Source organism: Aplidium turbinatum, chromosome 10, assembly GCF_918807975.1.
Source record: "Aplidium turbinatum chromosome 10, kaAplTurb1.1, whole genome shotgun sequence".
Taxonomy (NCBI): domain Eukaryota; kingdom Metazoa; phylum Chordata; class Ascidiacea; order Aplousobranchia; family Polyclinidae; genus Aplidium; species Aplidium turbinatum.
The window spans coordinates 104,881-126,049 of NC_137481.1; the positions used below are offsets into that span (position 1 = coordinate 104,881).

At 37.4% G+C, this 21,169-nt stretch overlaps 1 protein-coding gene across 1 annotated transcript in view; it reads right to left on the minus strand.

Moving 5' to 3' along the window:
* The window catches only part of LOC145777935 (cullin-associated NEDD8-dissociated protein 1-like), a 45,717-nt gene that overhangs the window by 17,334 nt on the left and 7,214 nt on the right, over positions 1 to 21,169 (minus strand). The window contains exons 2-6 of the mRNA XM_082589296.1: positions 15,005 to 15,148; positions 14,234 to 14,341; positions 6,305 to 6,453; positions 2,006 to 2,136; positions 1,264 to 1,476 (exon numbers count right to left, since the gene is read on the minus strand). Coding sequence (XP_082445422.1) covers positions 1,264 to 1,476; positions 2,006 to 2,136; positions 6,305 to 6,453; positions 14,234 to 14,341; positions 15,005 to 15,148 — 745 coding nt within the window. The remainder of the gene's footprint in view (positions 1 to 1,263; positions 1,477 to 2,005; positions 2,137 to 6,304; positions 6,454 to 14,233; positions 14,342 to 15,004; positions 15,149 to 21,169) is intronic.

A 21,169-nucleotide genomic window follows, 5' to 3' on the forward strand; every position in this document is an offset into this window, starting at 1 on the left:
TCGCCTCAATACACAGTTGTTTGCCTCAGGTGCTTCTTATTTACTCAACGTCTTTTCTTGATACGTCATATGATGCGTCTTTGCCTGGTGTAATTTAAACGCCATGTGATGTACCTTTCTCCTATGTTCTGCCGTTTCATTTTGCATTTCGTTTTTCAATTCAGTGTTTAGATCAGTTATTCATTTTCATTGTAGATACGATAAGCAGTTATTTTTTGTTATTTGATAAGGGCTAACGTGTGTATGGCCGAAAACGTTTGTAGCTTATAGTTTTGTTCAAGTTTAATCGATTATGTTAAATGCCGTGTGGTTGCTTGGTTGTATATGTCTGTGGTATCAAAAGCCCACGACGGCATCTGCTTATTTGGAAAAGTATATGGATTATTCAGGAGAGTGACTCACATTCTAACAAATCATTTGCAAGTTAAAACCTAGTTGTAAAGAAACAACAGTTCAAGTGAGTGTGAAGTGTTGCATTTTGCACCTTTATGAATTAGCACTTGGAAAAAATCAAGATTTGCAGGAAAAAATAAATAAAAACAACACTGGGTATAAATTTTCATGACGACAAACCTAGAACCATGCATAAATTTATCTTACGATTTTTCATTTTATGTATTGCAAATTTAATTCCTGATGAGGACACTCGTACGTGTCGAAAACGTTTGAGTTTATTTTATTTTAATTATGTTATATTTTGTGTGAAATAAAGTATGCTAAACCCGCTAAAGTTACTATGTTTTATTTCTCTATGGTTCAACAAAGCAAACTCTCTACCAAAGCTTTAATTATAACAATATATAACATAAACCGTTTCATTGCGAGTAAGGAAAGGTAAACATCCGAATCGGCTGCACTGAATCTTGTCACAGACCGTGTTATGATATGCCGCCATAACTTTTTGTCGTATCGAGGTTTACACCTGGTGGTTGAAGATTTTGTGGTGGACGAGAAGGCAAGGAAGCCAATCTTCGTGTCCACCATTAGGTGTCCTGCTAAGACACAGCCGCATGCTCTTGAGCGGTGTCGAACTGGCGCTTCTCGAGTGCCGTACCAGGGTTCTCACCACACAACCGACAACAACAGATACTACACAAACTGCTACGAGGAAAAAAATGAATATTTGTCCCAAACTGTTGCTTGTAAACTGAGCCAACGTAACGTCAGCATCTTACACATGTTGGTTGTTTGTGTAACTATCAGGTCTTTAATCTGCAGAAAATGAGATCTAACCCACCTCAACCAATCACACTTTCAACTCACCTCCTCCTGTTTGCAAAATGTCGTAACAAGCGGCATGAACTCCTCCAAGTATTTCCCGATGCGATGTCCAGCCTGGCGGGTGATCGCGCAAATGCACTGCACGCAGGTGCGTCGTGTTTGGATCGAAAGTTTACTGCTGCCATCTGATGATTTGAGCTCCGATACTAAATATCCGACCAGGTCAACAAAGATAGGATTGCTGCAACTCATGACCTGCAACAGCAAGATTCATGGTAAATCGTTACGCAGCAGCGTCATCATTACGTTACAGCGTCATCATTACGTAGTAACGTCATCATTACGTAACAACGTCATCATTACGTAACAGCGTCATCCGTACTCACTACTCAGTATCATTGAAGACTTTAAATGACCCACACTAACACTCAGCAATGAAGGAACAAAGTTAAAATTACAATTTAAATTGAAGATTATCTTCCACAGGATGCTGTTTTCAAAAATTCTGACTTCCTAGGTTGAGGAAGACAAAGTTTTCCAATTAATCAAAATCATCTTTAGGAGCAAGTGCTAGGAATAAGTGAATATGTGCAAGTGTCGAGGAAGGAAGGATTATTTTTTTCGAAAGGCTTTGAAGGTGGATGAGAAGAGGAAATGAGGACAAACAAAAACAAAACAGAATGATGAGGTGAAAATGAGGCAAACAAGGTCGGGCGGAAACGACCACTTTTACAAGTGGAGACAAAACTGGGTTTGGATGACAATGAAACGTGGCTGTACTTACAAGGTAGCCAATGGCTGTGTTTGCTCGCTTACAAATGGCCATACGATCACTCTTCAATAAAGGCGTTAATGCATCTTTGATTTGTGCATGAAAGCTTGTTAGTAAAACGCCGTGACGGACAAGCAAGTCACCTGAAAAGTTATTTAAAGATAGTTTAATTAAGACGGGAATATTAAAACTTTAAACTTGACCACATAATGGGCATAATATCACATTTTGTCTGGAGTGCACCAAAATCGAATTTTGCTTGGGAATTGGTTTAAACATGGTACAAGAATGACAAAACCGTTTCATGGCATAAACGTTCAAACTGCAATAAATCAATTTGTATTTACTGCTTTTTGTACTTTACTCAACTGTTCGCGGGAGTTTTAATACTCACAGGCTTTTGTCACTATACCCCGTATAACAGCATACTGGCATATCACAAAAAGCCCCAAGTACTTACATTTCGTCCTGACAGGGATAGTGGGATACATTAATGTCGAGCAGGGCTGCGATTTTTGCCTTTTTCGGTGACGAGGTCACTCGACACGCGCCATCACTATTCGACAAACGCCGTGCATTACGGAAAAAAAACCAAAAAAAAGGAAAATAAAAAGGAAAAAAAACTGAGAGAGGACTAAACGTCGTCAGGTCGAGGAACAATCGGGGGGTGGTGCAATCATAAGAGTGCTGACTTACATAAACTTTCTTGCGCCAGGTAGCCTACTTCAAAGCAAGGTCTAAAAGCGACGCTTCACACGAGAAACTCCCAAGGCGTCAGCGCCGCCATTTTGAACACTGCGGGAGAATGCTTTGATCGAAGTTCCAACGTCTGGCATCAAACATTTCGCAACACACGTTTCGTGCTATTCGACACAACGGGTTTCTTTTATAGATGAAATAACCTAGGCTACGTTGAGTTGTCAACGTCTATGCCAGTTTGAGTTTCGCCGTTTGAGCCAATTAACAATATTGCTCTGGTAAAATGACTGTTGGATACTTGCTATGAAAGTTTTTCACATGTAGAAAACAGCTTAGTTTCCGACCAGATGTTCAGAAATACAGATGAAAAAAGCCGCTATTTTTATGGAAAGGAGTTCTCTTCCAGAACATTTTGAACACTGCGGAAAATGCTTTGATCGAAGTTTTAACGCCTGCCATCAAACATTTCGCCACACACGTTTCGTGCTATTCGACACAACGGTTTTCTTTTATAGATGAAATAACGGAAGTAGGCTACTTTTAGTTGTCAACGTGTTAGCAAGTTTGTATTTATGTCTGACTTACGCACTTGTTCCAAGATTGCAGAAATGTTTTGCAATGTGAATAAAGAATAGTAGACAGATAAACACGGTTGCAACTCGACTTCCTTCCACTAAAAGGGTTTCTGTGATAACGTAATGGGCGATTTTGCACTTGCATTCACAAAAGCACACAACCCAGCTAGCAAAACCCGTCGTTTTTACATTGATTCAACGTCTGCAGACATTGAATCGAAAAAACGAGACGCGAAAAATATACTAGAGTAGTCTATCACGACCGCACTGTTTGATTTATTACGATGTAATAATACCAAAAGTAGCGATACGCACGCTATTACGTTAAATAACTCAGGGGGAAAAAGTAAGTTAATTTTGGGTTGATTCAACGTTCGAGTCAGCACAAATCTATTTAATTTTCCTGGCGGGTTACATTGCGTACCCAGACAGCAAAAATCATCATTTTTACATTGATTCAACGTCTACAGACATGAAGTCAATGCAAAAATAACGAATTTTGTTGCCTGCGTAACAATGCCCAAGAAGAAATTCACGTTTGTTTTACATTAATTCGACATCTAGCGACGTTGAATTATTATAAAATAACATTAATTGTTCAACCAGGTACCGGTAACAAATTAATATCTCACTGCGAGATGATTGCCTCGATTTACGTTTACACTAACATAATTTCGGCAAAATTGAGATACTGCGAGCAAACACGAGTCTGTTTGATAAGGAACTAGCTGTCAGAATCGGAATCATCAGATACTGCATCGGAGGATGAGGTTGTCGCGTCGTCACTGGAATACTTGACGACGCAAAACTGCCCGTTCATGAATGTGCGATGCCATATGATCGGAAGCATTACTTTACTGCCAAAGAACCATTTATAGAATTTCGTACTACTTTCATAACTGGACCCCGTAGCTTTTCTAATTCTGATTTGTTTCCGTCATAAAATTCTTTACAAATTTTGCAAAATACCACACTAACTTTTCCTTCTGTTTGATAATTAATCTATAGCAGGTAAATTCCACTTTTTAACTATATCTTCTTTCACCATGATTTATATTCGCAACGACACCGGTAAACAATAAGCATTCGACGAAAGAATAACTTTTGCGTAACAATAAGCTGATATTTATAAGGTTGCAAACTTTTTACAGTTCACAAGAGCGTTGTCAGCGCATAAAATAGCTTGCGTGATGCTCTGGGCTACCACCGTGTGACACGCGATGAAGAAGCGCATAAAATTTCGTTTGATTACACATTGAAGCATACGGTAATTGTCGCCGCAATCCAAGGTGTGTTGATTTGGCGACGGCAATGTTTTTGCCGTCGTAGATGGAAGCTAATTTCGAGGGCTGTATACATGTCCGGTAGGTACATAACTTAGCGCTTGATACTCCTTTGCAATCACTCAACCAGCGTGCGATTAAAAACTTAAAGTAAGTGACTTTGATCAGTGACGTTCGGTGGCTTAAACCGTTGGGAAAGCAACTTGGAAATATGCTGCAGCAAGGTAGTAGGCACGAAGGGCGTAACCGTCGGGCGAAGCCCGAAGGCGTGTTGCCGAAGGCAACACTTCCAGCGGGGGGTCTGGGGGGCCTCCCCCAGAAATTTTTGAAAAACACTTCCAATTTGGTGCGCTCTGAGAGCATTTCCAAAACAAATCAAAAATAAAAATCTGTCAAATTGTGCTTCGCCTATGTGGTGATCATACATCCATTTAATGTTTAGAAGTCATGAACAATCTTAATTTTAACGTTGCAGGACTAAAATCCTGTGTTAGACATGGAATAATAGTTGTCTAAATGTTTAATTCGTCATGAATGTTCATTCTCAGATATTCAGTTAGGCCTACACTACAAAAATTAACACTTAGGCCTAAACATTACAACCGCAAGCAATTTGTACAAAAAGCTGGATAAGTTTGCCTCCTGCTTATAGAAGCTTAACGAACTAAATATTGCATCCGCACCTGAACGTTCATTGGCGAAGTAACGTTATATCAACGCTGTAAAAAGGGCAAAGGCATGACTAGGAAAGCTAGTAGGCTAAAGTACATGGCGAGGAGACATCAAAAAACAGCAATTATGATGCTGTGCGTGTACCGTGACGAGAGATCATTCTGACGAGTTAGTCTAGTCGCTCTAGCAAATGTATGCATTGACGTCACTGGGAAAGCAAGACTAACCTTAAGCAAGTCTAACCTATCTGATTGGCTAAGCAGCTGGTGACGTTTTGCAATACGAGTAAGGATTGGTTAAAACGAAGGCGTTTTTTGAACTTGGGTAAGCAATTTTGATAGTTGCTTACCTGGAGCCTCAGTGGTTGTTTCTGACAGAAGCGTTTACGTTAATTGGCATTTATAGGCAAGACATGCGGTTTGGTGAGGTCTTAGACTACTCACAAGCGTTACGAGTAATTCTAGCCACGAAAACAGTAATTTTCAAGTTAAAATAGACGTGATAAAAATAATAAGAAGTTAAACCTAGAATTCAGTCATTATATTTTGCATAGTTTTTGCTAAGGTAAGCACTGCTTTCCTTGCTTTCCCTCACCGATCGTCACTGACTTTGATACCACACAACTTGTGTGGTACGGTAACTCGCGGCCAAACGCTTATAATATGACTCTTGTGACGTCATATTACTATTCGACAAACAAGCGTAAAATTTTTGGTCGTTCGACAAGAAAGAAAAAATCGCAGCCCTGATGTCGAGTACAAAAAAAATGATTTAAAATGGTGTAAAAATATACTCAGATAAACACATTTTGAACAATCATAAGATATTGAAATTAAAGTTTAAATAAAATATCGTGACCGATGTTGAAAGAATGGACAAAGTTTATTTAAGATTTTTAAGTTCTTAACGATTCTATTATCAAAACTAGTCATGCAATAAGCAGCTACAATGTTGTATAACAGATTGGTTTTACACATATAGAGCTCAGTCATCAGATTGATTAATGATGATTCTCTTTGTGAGGGCGAGGCAAACGCTAAATCAAACCGCAGTGGAAGGATACATCGATCACACATACTCACCAAGTATGTCAAGCGCTTCAAGTTGAACACTAATGTGCTTCTGCTTTGCAATGGCTGCTGTTAGCCGACTTGTGATTTTCTTGCACACATTCCCAAGTGTGACTCTATCGGTCTGTGGAAGTTCTGCGATCACAGTCTTCAGACCAATGCTAAAGTGAAAGTTGGAAATTAGCTGCAACTTTAAACAATGCCGTTTTGACACCTGAAATTTACATTTTGAAATCGTGTGAATTAATCTACAAATGCACTAAATGACTTCACTATTTACTACTACAGTATCATGGCCAATGCAGCCTTTGATGAACTAGATGCTCATTGCTCAGTTTATAATTTTTTCCAGCGTTTCCTATGTCGTGAAGTATCCCAAAATGTTCTTGGTTGGCTGATCGATTTGTTTTGTGTTGAATATTAAAGATAAAAATGTCATTCGTTGTCTGCCATGAGTCTCCCAAGAAGGTGACCGCTTAGACCTTAGAGATCTTCGAACTCTTCTTTTCTGTGACGAGAATGAGAAATTTGAGTTTTCCCTTCAGTTATGTTGTTCAATAGTTCCTTATTTTGATGTACATGGTTTCAAACTTCTGCATTAGTGATATGATCAGTATACAGGGTCATCAATAATTAACGTTACAAGAGATCCAATTTAAAAACTGGCAAAGGAGGTGAACGTGGAGAAATTCGACGCAACAGGCCAAGTTTCTCCGCCAGAAAGCAAACGGCGACTACGAATCAAGCATTCGCTTCAAAGGAAAACCATCTCGCCATTACAGCTTACGTTGCTCTTGCCCGCAAAACAGCAGCTGATCGCATGGCTTTCTCTGGAACTTAAATTACTACTGAGATGCGCACGGCACGCACGCTCGCAGTCACACACTGCTGATCTTCCCGCGCATGAGGAGCAACTTCAAAGTCAAAACGCGTGGTAGCGAAAAATCGAATGCAAGGTTGAATGTTTATTCTCATTTCACGAGTTATCCAAACGTCCGTTAGATTTTCGGGTCTGCTACTATTCGGTGAGTCCGATTCGGTGAGTTCCTAACCTCTAACCCCTAACCCTAAAATGGCAATGATAATTAGGCTACAGTACCCGATAATTTAAAAAAAAAATTGAAAAAATTCCCCGTTAAGAAATCGGACTCACCGAATCGGACTCACCAAAACGGGCCATTCCGAGATTTTCTGTAACTTCAAACATGAAATCGATCTTAGCAAACTTAATCGAGTTGAAACTACGACACAACGAACAATTACGTGAATATAGCAAGAAAAAATGAATTTTTCAAACTGTCACCCATGTTATGCTTCAATAAGCACTGTATTGATGTGTATATTGTGAAAATATATTCATCTCATATTCTCATACACTCATCTATATACACTCCTGCACTACCGTATATATATATACTCGAGTATAGGTCGATCTCGTGTATAAGTCGAACCCCTACTTTCGAGCTGAAAATCGTTGATATTTCCTTCTCCCGTGTATAAGTCGAATAACTTATTCCCGACACTACCACTCGATGGTTCATCTAAGTATTGGCATTGACATACGGTGAGGGAATTTCAAAATATAGCGTAGAGTAACTTACGCTGCTGAAATAATCACGAACTATTCACGGCAATAATAAATAAACCAGCTAAATTAGACGCGCTATTTTCAACGAGGTTTTCCCACTGCGAGATCAATTATTATGATACAACAGAACGCATTGTTTTCTTCGTAATGTGTGAAAATTAAATCGAAAAACGATAAAAGAAAATGTGTTTCATGGTCTTGGTCGCAGATATTGCTTGCATTAACGACGTCTCTTATCGCTAATATCACCTATAGCCAACCTGACATCATTGTTTTATGCGGCCACTAAGGTTTGACATCGACTTCAACGATCATGGAATAAAATTAGTTTGCGTTCTTCTGGTGACTATATACTAGGTTACCTCGTGATGTTAAAGATGATAACTAGCTTTTGTATTTCCGACGTTTCGTCAGTCAGCACGACTGACTTTATCAAGGTGGCTATCAAGGTTTAGCCACCTTGATAAAGTCAGTCGTGCTGACTGACGAAACGTCGGAAATACAAAAGCTAGTTATCATCTTTAACATCACGAGGTAACCTAGTATATAGTCACCAGAAGAACGCAAACTAATTTTATTACCAAATGCCTGGTGAACAGTCTCTCTCTGTTTTTACTACGATCATGGAATGTTACGTAATCTAATAAGAACGATTATGTGCTACACGCAAAAATAAAAAAATGACCGCTTAAAACAGCTCTTTCTGCTGTTTTGTCTCGTGAGCTTTGCATATTGCTCAACAAGCGCATAAATTTTAGAATTGACAAGACATCATTAAATTTGAAAATTAAGTTCGAATCACCGCAAATAAACGTATTCAAAGCTTTTACTTCGGCCGACGTCATTTCACACTCCGTAATCTACGTCGGCAATAATTCTGCCGCAGCAAAAATGCGTTAATTTTGAAAACTGCCAAGCTGGAAATAACAGCTTGTCCCGTGTATAAGTTGAACCTGTCTTTTTGAGGTGAAAATCACTTGCGAACATCTCGACCTATACTCGAGTATATATGGTATTCGATAAAAGACTATGAAGACTTTCGATAAATAACAGAAGAGAAAACACTTCGCCGTTGTTAACGCTTTGAAGGTAAATAATTCGCAAGACGAGCGAAACGAGGTTAATAAAACAGATAGCGGGTTTCCACTCTGCTTGAGATCATGATTTTTTTTGCGTTTATTTCGATAACTTCACTGTTTTGATCGTTGTTATTCACTCGCACAAAAAGGAAATGAATCGGCTTGCTTTCCAACTGTTCTAATTATGAGCTAACAATATCAAAATTTTTACGACTAAGCGTACTGCATCTGCATGCGTAAAACTAAACGTTCAAGCAGCGGTTCTAATAAATTCGGTTTGCGACCTAGGTGTCAATATAAACAAGACAGTAAGCCTAATAAGTAAGCCTAGTATTTCAACATTTCAACAAAAATGGCAGAAAAGATTAATGCTTTTGAAATGTTATGCTTCCGTAGAATGCAACGCATTTCATGGCTGGCAAAGAAAACAAATAAAGAAATTCTACACCAAGTGAACCAAACCAGAACTCTGTTAAAAAGTATGAAAACCAGGGGTCTGCTACTATTCGGCTAGTCCGATTGGGCTGATCCGATTCGGCTAGTCCGATTCGGCTATTACCCTTTTCGGCTAGTCCGATTTGGCTGATCCGATTCGGCTAGTTCCCTATTGGGCTACAGTCTTTAGCGGTTAGTTCCCTATTTGGCAATTTTTTTGAAAATCCAACGATAATCCTTCTGTAATCCAACATCGTTTCTTTTGCATTCCGACAAAGAAAAACAAATTGAAATGAAATTTAGCGAAAAATGTTTGAACTATTAAATTTAACTGTTTGCTCACATAAAATGGACAACGACGTCTTCTGTTTATTTAGAGAATGTTGTAATATCGCTTCTTTTATAGTTGAAATCATCGAAGCTTTAGATGAGTGGGGTTTAGACCTAACCATTGAGATCTTAAAACTAAAAAACGAATTAAATTTATTTTTGAACTATCAATGTTTGCTCAGATAAAATTGACGTGTATCATGCATCGCCGCCTGCATGCAAACTTAGAATATATTAGAATCCTCAACTATTACAAAATTCTAAATCCAACGACGCCTTCTGTTTATTTGCAATAGAGAATTTTGTATTTTATTCCACAATAGTTGATCTCGAAGCTTTAGATGAGTGGAGTCAAGACCTAACCACTGAGATCATAAATCATATTTATGACACCGGTTACATCCCTAGTGATATGGTACGTTCCATATTCATAACTTTACCAAAAAAAAACGGAGCAACAGAATGGTCACTCCACAGAACAATTTGCCTTGTGAATTACGTAACAAACAGCTTACTCCGAATCATGTTGATGAGATTGAGACCAAAACTACAATCGGAAATTTCAACAGCACAGTTTTTATTTGTTTCAGACAAAGGGACCACAAAAGGAAATTTTACATTAAAAATGATAACAGAGAAATGTATGTCCGGTTCTTCTGTTTATTTAGAGGATTTTGTATTTTAATTCGACAATATGGTATCTTTTGCATTCTTGCATTTTATCCAGTGTTTACCTTTGAGTGCTTTCCCAGACGGCAAAATTCGTCATTTTTACATTCATTCAACGTCTGCAGACGTTGAATCAATGTAAAAATGACGAGTTTTGATGTCTGGGTTCGTTCAAAATATGTGTTTTACATGAAAATAACAATTTTCATGATTACCAATAGGGGTTAATGAGATGAAGTCTCAGCCAAAACGTGTCAACGAAAAAAAGACAGTTGCCAAATAGCGTTTGCCATAAAAGATAAAGTTAAAACCTAAGTGGCAGTTTAGAGTAAACCTGGGTTTCGGCGTTACATGACCTGAAATTCCTTTGGTTAGTTCCTTCGTTAGACTCTCAGTTGATGTTACTTGATCATGGCAGAGGAATCGATTAGTACGCAGCGCAAAGGTGAGGTTTTTCTACATGATGGCTACATGTTTCAACTAGCTCAATATAGTCCAGACGGGCTTAAGAAATACTGGCGTTGTTCCCGACGTGATGAGAAATGCAAGGCTCGCATCCACACTTGTGTGGCAACAAATCAGGTAATAATGTGTGTTATGATGACTATATTTTGATCATTTGAGAAAATGTGCCAAGAAATGTCAAGTACTTGAATTGTGATAATCGCAACCATTGTTCACCTGCATTGACGTTGGACCTGGGAATGCGCTACGGACTGGCCCACCCTAATAATTACAACTGCTTTGATATTGACGTTGTGCTATTACTTATTACTAGGGCCATTTTTTTTACCTAAAAAATTGAAAAATATGACTTTATTTTTTGAAATATATGATAATATATGACTTTGTTTTAAAGCATCAAATTTATGCTAATCTCTAATTAATAACTCGTATGTAAGTTTTTACATGTATTTTGAACAATAACACACTCGAACAACTAACAAAACACTTCTGTTGCGCTTGAAAATCATTACAAAAATGCAAATGTCTAATGCATCCACTGGCGCCGACTTACAGGGTGGCCAGCCACGCCACCCCATAACCTCTATGGCATGATGGCAGCCACCCCGTTTAGGTTACATTACTTACTGCAAATAAATGTAATTTGAACGGACGTTTAAATCTTTTTTTGATCATTGGTTTTCGCTTCAAGTCAACGTAAAGCAAGGGGTGAACCAATACAGTATTGCGAAGAAAATGATTGTTTTTGTCACAAGCATGATACTCGCGTAACATCAAGCAAGCTACGTGAAGATTACGCAACACGTGGCTACGAGTTTTTTCCTTGTTGTTGTTGCGATCGTTTTATTTGTTACTTGTCATAAGTCATTGTTACATTTGTTAGGTTTACAATGGGATTTATTAATCAATAAAATACGATCTTTCCATTGCCTCCCTCAAAAATCTTTTTTGAAAAATTTTAAACTGCTCATAATATCGCTATAAATTATGCCAGCTATAAAATACTTGGAAATAAAATTATCTCGATGATTTATAGCTCCACCTCCTAAATGAATATCTATTTTCAAATTTTATTAAAAAAAAATGCAATTTTCGAAACTTTTTGAGTTTTATTTAAAAAGTGCACCTAGTAAGGTAGCAGTTTTAACGTTCTGCAAATTTACACGTTTACATGATTCTATTCGAGGAAAGCTACACCCCCTGCCAATTCCCAATAATGAAAGCAACCTTTTTCAATTAGTCAAGATTTTGCATTTTGAATTATTTTCCGATTTCAATTGGAGTGTGCTGTCATCTACTTCTTGCTTTAATTTCTACTTTGTTATCTACTTCGTGCAGTAATAATGTAATATTGCGTGTCAATGCGTGACAAATTGTGAGGCGGGAATTTATTGGTCTTACATAGGAGTTGCTTGTTACATCATAGAAAAAATTACGAAAATTTGTCCTGTAAAAGTTTGAGGAGGGAATTTATTGGTCTGACATAAGTTAGGAGTTGCTTGTTACATCATAGAAAAAGTTACAAAAAGTCGTCCAGTAAAAGTTTTCCCGACATTCCAGTTTTATTCAGCTTAAAGATGCCACCGAAAAAGCGTTCAACTGTCGCAACTGTTTGATCTATTTGCAAGGAATGAAACAATTTCATTAATGCTTCCAAACGTGGTCTGCATTGTGAAAATATACTTATTGTTGCCTTCCACCACCTGCGAGGCGGAGCGATCGTTTAGTAGTGCACTCAGGCGCATAAAAACCTACTTGTGATCTACCATGACGCAACAGCGATAGAACCACATCCTAATTTTAAATGTTTATCAAGCTGAAGCTGAACGGTTACAACTTGACCAGTTGATTAACAGTTGGATTGACAGAGCTGCCGTTCGCAAAAATACTTTTGCCAAATGTTAAATGTCGGAGCGACAACGTAACAATAAAATTCACGACATACTTCCTGTGGTCTGTTGTAAAGTTGTTTTGTAAATAATCGAGCTACAAATCAGGTGTGAAAAGACAATTGCATCTACGAAACACGCTTAGTAAAAAAACAAAAACATGCAGTTTGAAAGTTTTTAGGTTGCCATATTGTGCTATCCGCCACCCCGTGCAAAATTAAAAGTCGGCGCCTATGCCGGTGTCATAAATATGATTTATGATCTCAGTGGTTAGGTCTAAACCCCACTCATCTAAAGCTTTGAGATCAAAATACAAAATTCTCTACTGTAAATAAACAGAAGGCGTCGTTGGATTTAGAATTTTGTAATAGTTGAGGATTCTAATATATTCTAAGTTTGCATGCAGACGGCGACGCATGATACATGTCAATTACATCTGAGCAAACATTAATAGTTCAAAAATAAATTTAATTCGCTTTTTAGTTTTAAGATCTCAATGGTTAGGTCAAAACCCCACTCATCTAAAGCTTCGATAATTTCAACTATAAAAGAAATTTAATAGTTCAAACATTTTTCGCTAAATTTGTCGGAATGCAAAAGAAACGATGTTAGATTTTGTTGGATTACAGAAGGATTATCGTTGGATTTTCAAAAAAATGCCGAATAGGGAACCAACCGCTAAAGACTGTAGCCCAATAGGGAACTAGCCGAATCGGATCAGCCAAATCGGACTAGCCGAATCGGGCTGTAGCCGAAAAGGGTAATAGCCGAATCGGACTAGCCGAATCGGATCAGCCCAATCGGACTAGCCGAAACGGGCCATTCCGGAAAACCAGACAATATAAATTTCTCGGCCATGTAGTAAGAAAGCAAAAACTGGAGCATCTCTCTTTAACTGGTAAAATTTTTGGAAAGCGGGCATCTGGCAGACAAAGACAAACACATCTGGAACAATTTAACGACAAGACAGAAACAATCATCCATGCAACATATAATGGGAACATTTGGTCTTAGAATTATTCATCTGAGGCCGTCGATGCCTGGTTCAGGCAAGGCAATTGAAGAAGAAGAAGCCTAATCAAAGACTATTTTATTTGAGTAAAATAGCGTTATGGTTAAGACGTCATCACCTTTCTCGCCCCTCAAAGTTTTTTGAAAAGTTGGCGCCTATGCAGCGGAGTGAACTGTCAAAATATCAAGCACTTCTGATAGATGATTATGAGTGTAATTTGACTCAGCTCCTAAATGACCGGGCACCACAGTGCGCCGCACAAAAAATCCTGATGCCACACTGCACGCACCTATTTGGCAGGCACCTAACTACACTAAAAGACATTGGACCCATTAAAAGCGGAGGTTAATCTTGGAAGCAGAACCATCGCCCAGGCGTCCACCACTACACACTTTCATAACTGTAGGTGACAGCAGTCAAAATGTGGCTATCCAGGACTTCTCACAATTAAAACACGAACAGTTCAAATCTCACCTAGAGATATCACGAAGCTGTTCTTTATCGGAGACCATGTTACTGCAAAGTGTGTCAACGATTGTCTCCACCTGATGCTCTTTCACTTTACCTACAAGTGGTCCCAAGCTGCAAAAGTTAATGCAGTGTTTTCAGAATCGACACAAACTGAAGTTTTGAAGCTCTAAGTTTATGTAATCAACCCAATTGTAACAAAATGTTTAGCTAAGTCGATTGTCGACTGTGAGAAGGTTTCACCACATGCAAAAGGACGTTGGTTGGACATTACCCCACTGAACAATGAACATGGATGTGTCTCGGCAAAACACTTGATAGCATGTCACAAGAGCAAATAAATCACCTTGCACCTTAGAACACAACCACTCAAACTTGGGGTCGCAACCCACTCAAACTTGGGGTCACAACCCACTCAAACTTGGGGTCGTAACCCACCCAAACTTGGGGTCGCAACCCACTCAAACTTGGGGTCGCAACCCTGCTTCGCGTGTTCAACAAATTATGTTTCAACCATGGAGCATATTTCACCTTGTGCAGATACTTCTCACGACGTAAAAGTTATCCAAAGATATTTGAAACAAGAAAACAGAAGCTACGAACAACAAGTTACAATGATATGCATTGGCACAATAGGTCTAGGTCGCAATAGGTTAATTGAAAGTGCTGAAGATCACTTTGAAACTGCTGTAAAGGTAACAAGAATACAAGAACAACATTTCAAAAGCTTTGTCAGTCCAAAGAGAAAATATCCCACAATCAAAATCAATCACATACCATCGGACTGCAAGATTTTGGACCTCGCCATTTTTATCTTCTAGAAGCTTGAGCAACATCTTTATCACTTTTCTTTCACTTTCATCATCAAGTTTTATGGAATCTTTTTGCAATTCTGTCATCAGGTCATTTGTAGCCATGAACCTGCAACAACGGCAAAGCCAGTTAATTGTGAATGAAATGGACAAAGCATTTAGGTGAAGCTATTTAGGGGCAATGTACCGAATATAGGCATTCTGGGTGTGTCACCATTTGGCTAACTTCGTTGCATGATCATTTACGAATCTTGCCTTGGTATGTTTTTGATGATCAACAGATAATGCAACAAACATTGAACATAACACTCTTGTAAAAGGGTTAGGGTAAAGTAAATATATTTTCACATGACACATTAGAAAAATAGCCTGAATACTGAAAAGCTTATGTGTTCATCAGGATAATTATCGTTTCTAGCACTAGTTGCAACGTTCATGTGATGAAAGTGAAAGTAAAAGCAACAATAAACAGATTGATTTATTGCTTAACTGACGTTTTGCACACCATGACAATGGGCACCCTCAGAGCAAATAACATACAAAATGAATTTTACAAAGTTATATACTACAGTGCGGTTGAAGGCAAGAAAAAATCAAACACACATAATTATATTTTAAAGACTGGCCAAAGATGTGTGAGCGGTTACTTTCCACGTTAAATTTCATAAAAACTTCCAAGATTAAACATAAATTCAAAGCAATGGTGACCAACAGAAATTCGAGATGAAATTAAATTACAGTAACATTTCAGCTATGTTCAAATCTGCATAAAATCTGCATGTCAAGACAATGACAATTTATAAGCATTCCATAATAGATTTCCAACGTTCTGGTTGAGTACATTGCAGTGTTTTGATATAATGTTGATGAAGCAACTTTCTGACGTGGTGCTTTGATAATAATAATTTGTTTCATTTTTCAAATTTTTTGTTTCTGACCAGTTAATTCTGTGATCTTCTTTTAGCATATATGTGAACAAAGAGCTGACTTATCAGTTTTCATCTTCCATATTTTTGACAGCTCTTCATCAAAGTTAGGTTTCATCAATGGAACTGTCTTTACATGGTATTATGTGGTAGTAGATAGTAACTGGTATATATATTAGGGTGTGGCTGGTCCCGACCAAAAATTAAATACTTTACTTAATCAGCTCTTCTTTTGGCATACTCTGTGGATGGGTGATACAAACTCACCTGCAAAATTTTAGCTGATTTCGACAACATTTAGGTGTAGCACACGGGATTTAAAGATTGCGCAATCACGCAGCACCAAAAATAGTCAAAAATTGCTTGTTTTTTAACATTTTTCAATAATACAAGCATATTTTCAACTAAAAAATGTATTATTGGCCTATGTCAAAGTAAGTATTGTTTGCATTATAATATTTGGGTATTATTGTGATAGTTTATTTGCTTTTTCTCCTAATTTCCATAAATTTTTGAGATTTTTTTTGTCGAAGCAACAAAAAACTTTGATTTTTGAAAATTTGTCATTTCATACAGACACATTACTACACAAACACAGTTAAAACCAATATTAAATATAATACACATCAGCATAGCAACAATGTTTATAATGTATACAGAAACCAGGTTTTTGAACTATCTCCAGAGGAACGTTTACGCTGGTTAGGAAGAACCTTTCGATCATTCTCAACAACTTGGAGAATGTTCTGATACTTTTCTTCAGTTTTGGAGTGATGTAAGAAATCAGAAGCAAGCTTCACCCCTCTTTCAGCAGTATCATTTGAAACATTTACTGTGGATAATAGCTTTATACTTTGTTGATAAGAACCATCAGACTCCCAACTTTCAACGGGTAGTTCAAGGAATGCTGTATTAATTTTAAACAAATCAAAAAACATCCATGAATCAGCGCCGACAAATTGATCTAAAGAAGATGACGATGATACCTCCTTGAGAAACTGTGGTTTTCCATAACCTTTTTCAGCAGAGAAACCAATTCGGTTTATGAATTTTGTACCTTTATCAAAGCTCTTAAGTTTTGTTGCAATTTTTTCCTTTGAAGACAAGTTAACCTTAGAACTAAACAGGGAAAATGGTATCAAATCTTCTGTAAGGTATCAGTGATGCTTTGCAAATGACGAAATTGCGATAGTGGAAATTTCCTCATCAACATCCTTATATGCGAAAAATTTACTTATTAGTTCCAGGTCATTGTAAGCTGCATCAACTGCAATTTGGCAAGTAAACCACCATTGCACATACACAAACACTATGAAATTTACAAATCGTTTCAACTTTAAAAATTGTGATGACAAAATTACATTTTTTTTCAATTCAGTTTTAATCTTGTTTTCAAAAAGAACAATCTTAATTGCATACAAAACTCGTGCCATCCACCGTGCCTGATGGAGTGCACCAGGCTTTAACATCGTGTAATTATCAAGTTCCACTAAGTTTGAGCCAGCGTATATCAATGAAAGTTGCAACATCTCTCTGTAGTCATCCCTCCACTGAAATCTCGTATTTGCAGCCATCATAGAGGTAGCTGTTTCAATTAGTTGTGCTTTACAGTCGTATAAAAACTCTGCATTATTGACATCTTTTCAATTGAAAACATTTAATTCCGCAAAATCTTGATTTGTAATACTGTCCCAGTTTGTTTTAAAGCGATTAAATAAAGTGTAATTTGGTCCTCTGGATGCTTCAATTTTGAGTTTGTCATATACATGAGTTAATATGATTTCACCAACATGATGTCTGCAAGCAAACCACAGTAAACCTTTATTCAACTTATCCTGAATATATATACAAGCTCCACTTTTGTGCCCAGTGTTCGATGCAGTTGTATCAAAAACCATTCCTGCAATTGAAGTTTCACTCACATTCCATGTCTTAAGGAGTGAACAGATAACTTCTGCAATAGAAGGCCCGGTTTGGCCTGCACCTTGGTGTGTGTGCATTGCCGGCACGCCAAGAAGTTTGGAATTTCCATTACCACTAATTAAAATTGGGATCCTTTCAATTGTTTTGTCCTTGTTTTTCAGTGTATCCATTAGCTTCCCGTCCCAATGTATTAATCCAACTTCTGGTGACTTCCATGTTTCCCGGATGCATTCTGCAATTTTCTTACTTGATGTAATCCTATAACGATACGACTGAGAACAGTGTAGATTCACTTTTTTGGGATTACCAGAGCAGGCAACAATAAATGACTCAAGCAGCGCAGATAAAGCAGTTGGAGAGATATTGTTGCGAATAGCAGTAGAATTTATTACTCGTGACTTTAAAACATCATGGGGAACAAATATGTTAGTTCCAGTTTACACCGTTCTGTCGTGAGACTTTTTGGGTTCTAAACTAACAGCCATGTCATGAATATCCCAATCATTATCCTCAGCTTCTGATTCTGTAAATATATTACATAGTGTTGATGTCGATGGTTCTTGGTTCGTAGCTTCAAAGACTTTTTGTTTTGATTCAGTTTGTCTCAATTCTCGCTTCTTTTCAATTTTTGTTTGGACTTTATTTATTCCGGCTATTGTTGCTTTTCGGGTTGACATCATATCCATTAGAAATGCTATGTCTTAATGAATTTGGACATTTTCTTCAGCCTTTTTACCTACTTTAGATTTGGTCATATTAGCAATAGGGTTTTTTATCCAAAATGGCATAGTCTCATTCATCTTCTGCTTAAATTTTGTCAGCTTTGGATTCTCGCCCTCTCTTCTTTCCAAGCTGAGTTTCATTATTGACTTATACTCGTTAAATAACAATTCAATCCTTTTTATTATGTTATTTTTTGCAATACGTGGTATAGTTGTTTTCTCATAGAATTTTAAAACTTCATCTGCAACCTTTTTGGCAGCTGGTCTGATGGTGTCTTGCTGCTTTGAAAAATCATTATTACGAAAAAATTCCTTCCAAGCAATTACTGACTTTAATATTTGTTTGTGAGTTGGAAGACGAGCTCCGTGAATAATTCTGTCATCATCATGAGGTAACGAATTAAAGATAAAAAAACGTTGATCCTGGTTTCTGGTTTTTATGCTCATTTTTGATGCTTGATGAATGGTGTATTACATTTAGAGTATCATTATATTACTTTTCTAAACTGACCTGTAAATAGATTGAACAATATTGAACACTTTTCACTGTATGGATGCTGCAGTGTAACTAATATACTACACATCAGTATCAGTACAACTCGAATAAAATCAATAAAACAAGTTAGAATGGAAACTGTCATTATATCACTCTACGCTATACTGCACTACTTAGTCTAAACAGGCCTAATAACACTACCTACTACTTAACAGGAACAGACTATATCAGTGATTGTCTGATTGACTTTAATTAATTGCATACAATACATTAATTACCTTTCTGAATCATACTGAATTTGACTGCTGTAAAAAGTACATAGACCTATGCAGTGCATGACTGCACATTGGAAGATTTAGCTGTGCACAATCAAGCTAGAATAAATAACAATTGGCTATTATGACATATACCTTAATGGAAATTTACCAAAACATGCTTGTAAAATTCCATGTAATGAGCTATTAGCTGGGACATTGTATTGAAAAACTTAAAAATCATGTTTTTTTAATTAACTTGAAAAATTGAACAGCTGGAACTTACTTTGACGACAAAAAATCTATAAAAATTGAGAAAAAAACAAATAAATTATCACAGTAACACCCAAATATTATAATACAAACAATACTTACTTTGACATAGGCCAATAATGCATTTTATAGTTGAAAATATGCTTGTATTATTGAAAAATGTTAAAAAACAAGCAATTTTTGACTATTTTCGGTGCCGCGTGATTGCGCAATCTTTAAATCCCGTGTGCTACACCTAAATGTTGTCGAAATCAGCTAAAATTTTGCAGGTGAGTTTGTATCACCCATCCACAGAGTATGCTAAAAGAAGAGCTGATTTGAATAACATAAGGGGACCAGCCACACCCTAATATATATATACCGTATTTTACGGACCATAAGGCGCACCGGACTATAAGGCGCACTGTCAATAAATTGCTTTGATTAGTTTTTTGTTCATACATAAGGCGCACCGGACTATAAGGCGCACCGGACCATAAGGCGCACCGGACCATATATAATAGTATATCGGTACTGGTTTTGAGTGTAGGCAATAAAGCACTACCGCACTTGATCCATACATAAGGCGCATCGGACCATAAGGCGCACGATCAATTTATGAGGAAAAAAAAGAATTTAAAGTGCGCCTTATGGTCCGTAAAATACGGTATACATTATACAATTTTAAAGCAGTGCATCGATAATCACTTTTGTGGGTTTGTTATCAGCAGTAGGTAAACTGAATGTCCATTCCATTTTAATGCGGTTAACAGACCGCTCGGTATGCGACAACTTAGCAAGTGGTTCAATTCAGCAAATGAGATTTACCGGTACTTGTTTAGTAGGCTAGTCAGTACAGACTTTCTTGGTCATCGCTTGCTAAACTGATTTTGCTGACTTGTAACATGTCAAGCTTCAGCTTGCTCAGTTGTTATTTGCTTAGTTCCATTATTTACCAACTTCAGCCACTTGCTGAAATGTTGCTAGCTCAGTTGTCACTTGCTCAACTGCCATTTGCTCAGTTCACAACTGCCGACGTGTAGGAGACTCTTTTACACCAAACTACAGCATTCCTGTATGGAGTAGTAGTGCTATTATTATCATTGCAAAAAGCAAAATATTTTAAAACATTGTCAATTCCCATCAAAAAGTTAAACTATTTTTTATGTGACTTTTTATCAGGACAATTTTTCGAAGCACGTCTTTGGGTGCAGACAGTTAGGTGCCTACCAAATAGGTGGGTTAGGGTTGTGACCAGTGTTTTTTTTAAGGTGTTTTGGGGGACCAAAACGGTCCCCCAAATTTCTCCAGCGGTTTCCCAAAATTTGGACTTGCAACTACAGTAGCCTAATAAATATATAATTTGTTTAAGCAAATATGGCTATTTTTTGGTATTTAAATGAAACACTTGCGATCTCTTAAAACTACTTAGCGGTCACCCAAACCAAACCTTTAAAAAAAACCTGGTTGTGACATCAGGATATTTAGGAGCGGCGCACTGTGACGTCCAGTAATGTAGGTGTTATTCTCAGTAAAGTCTATTTCATTAGGTGCTTG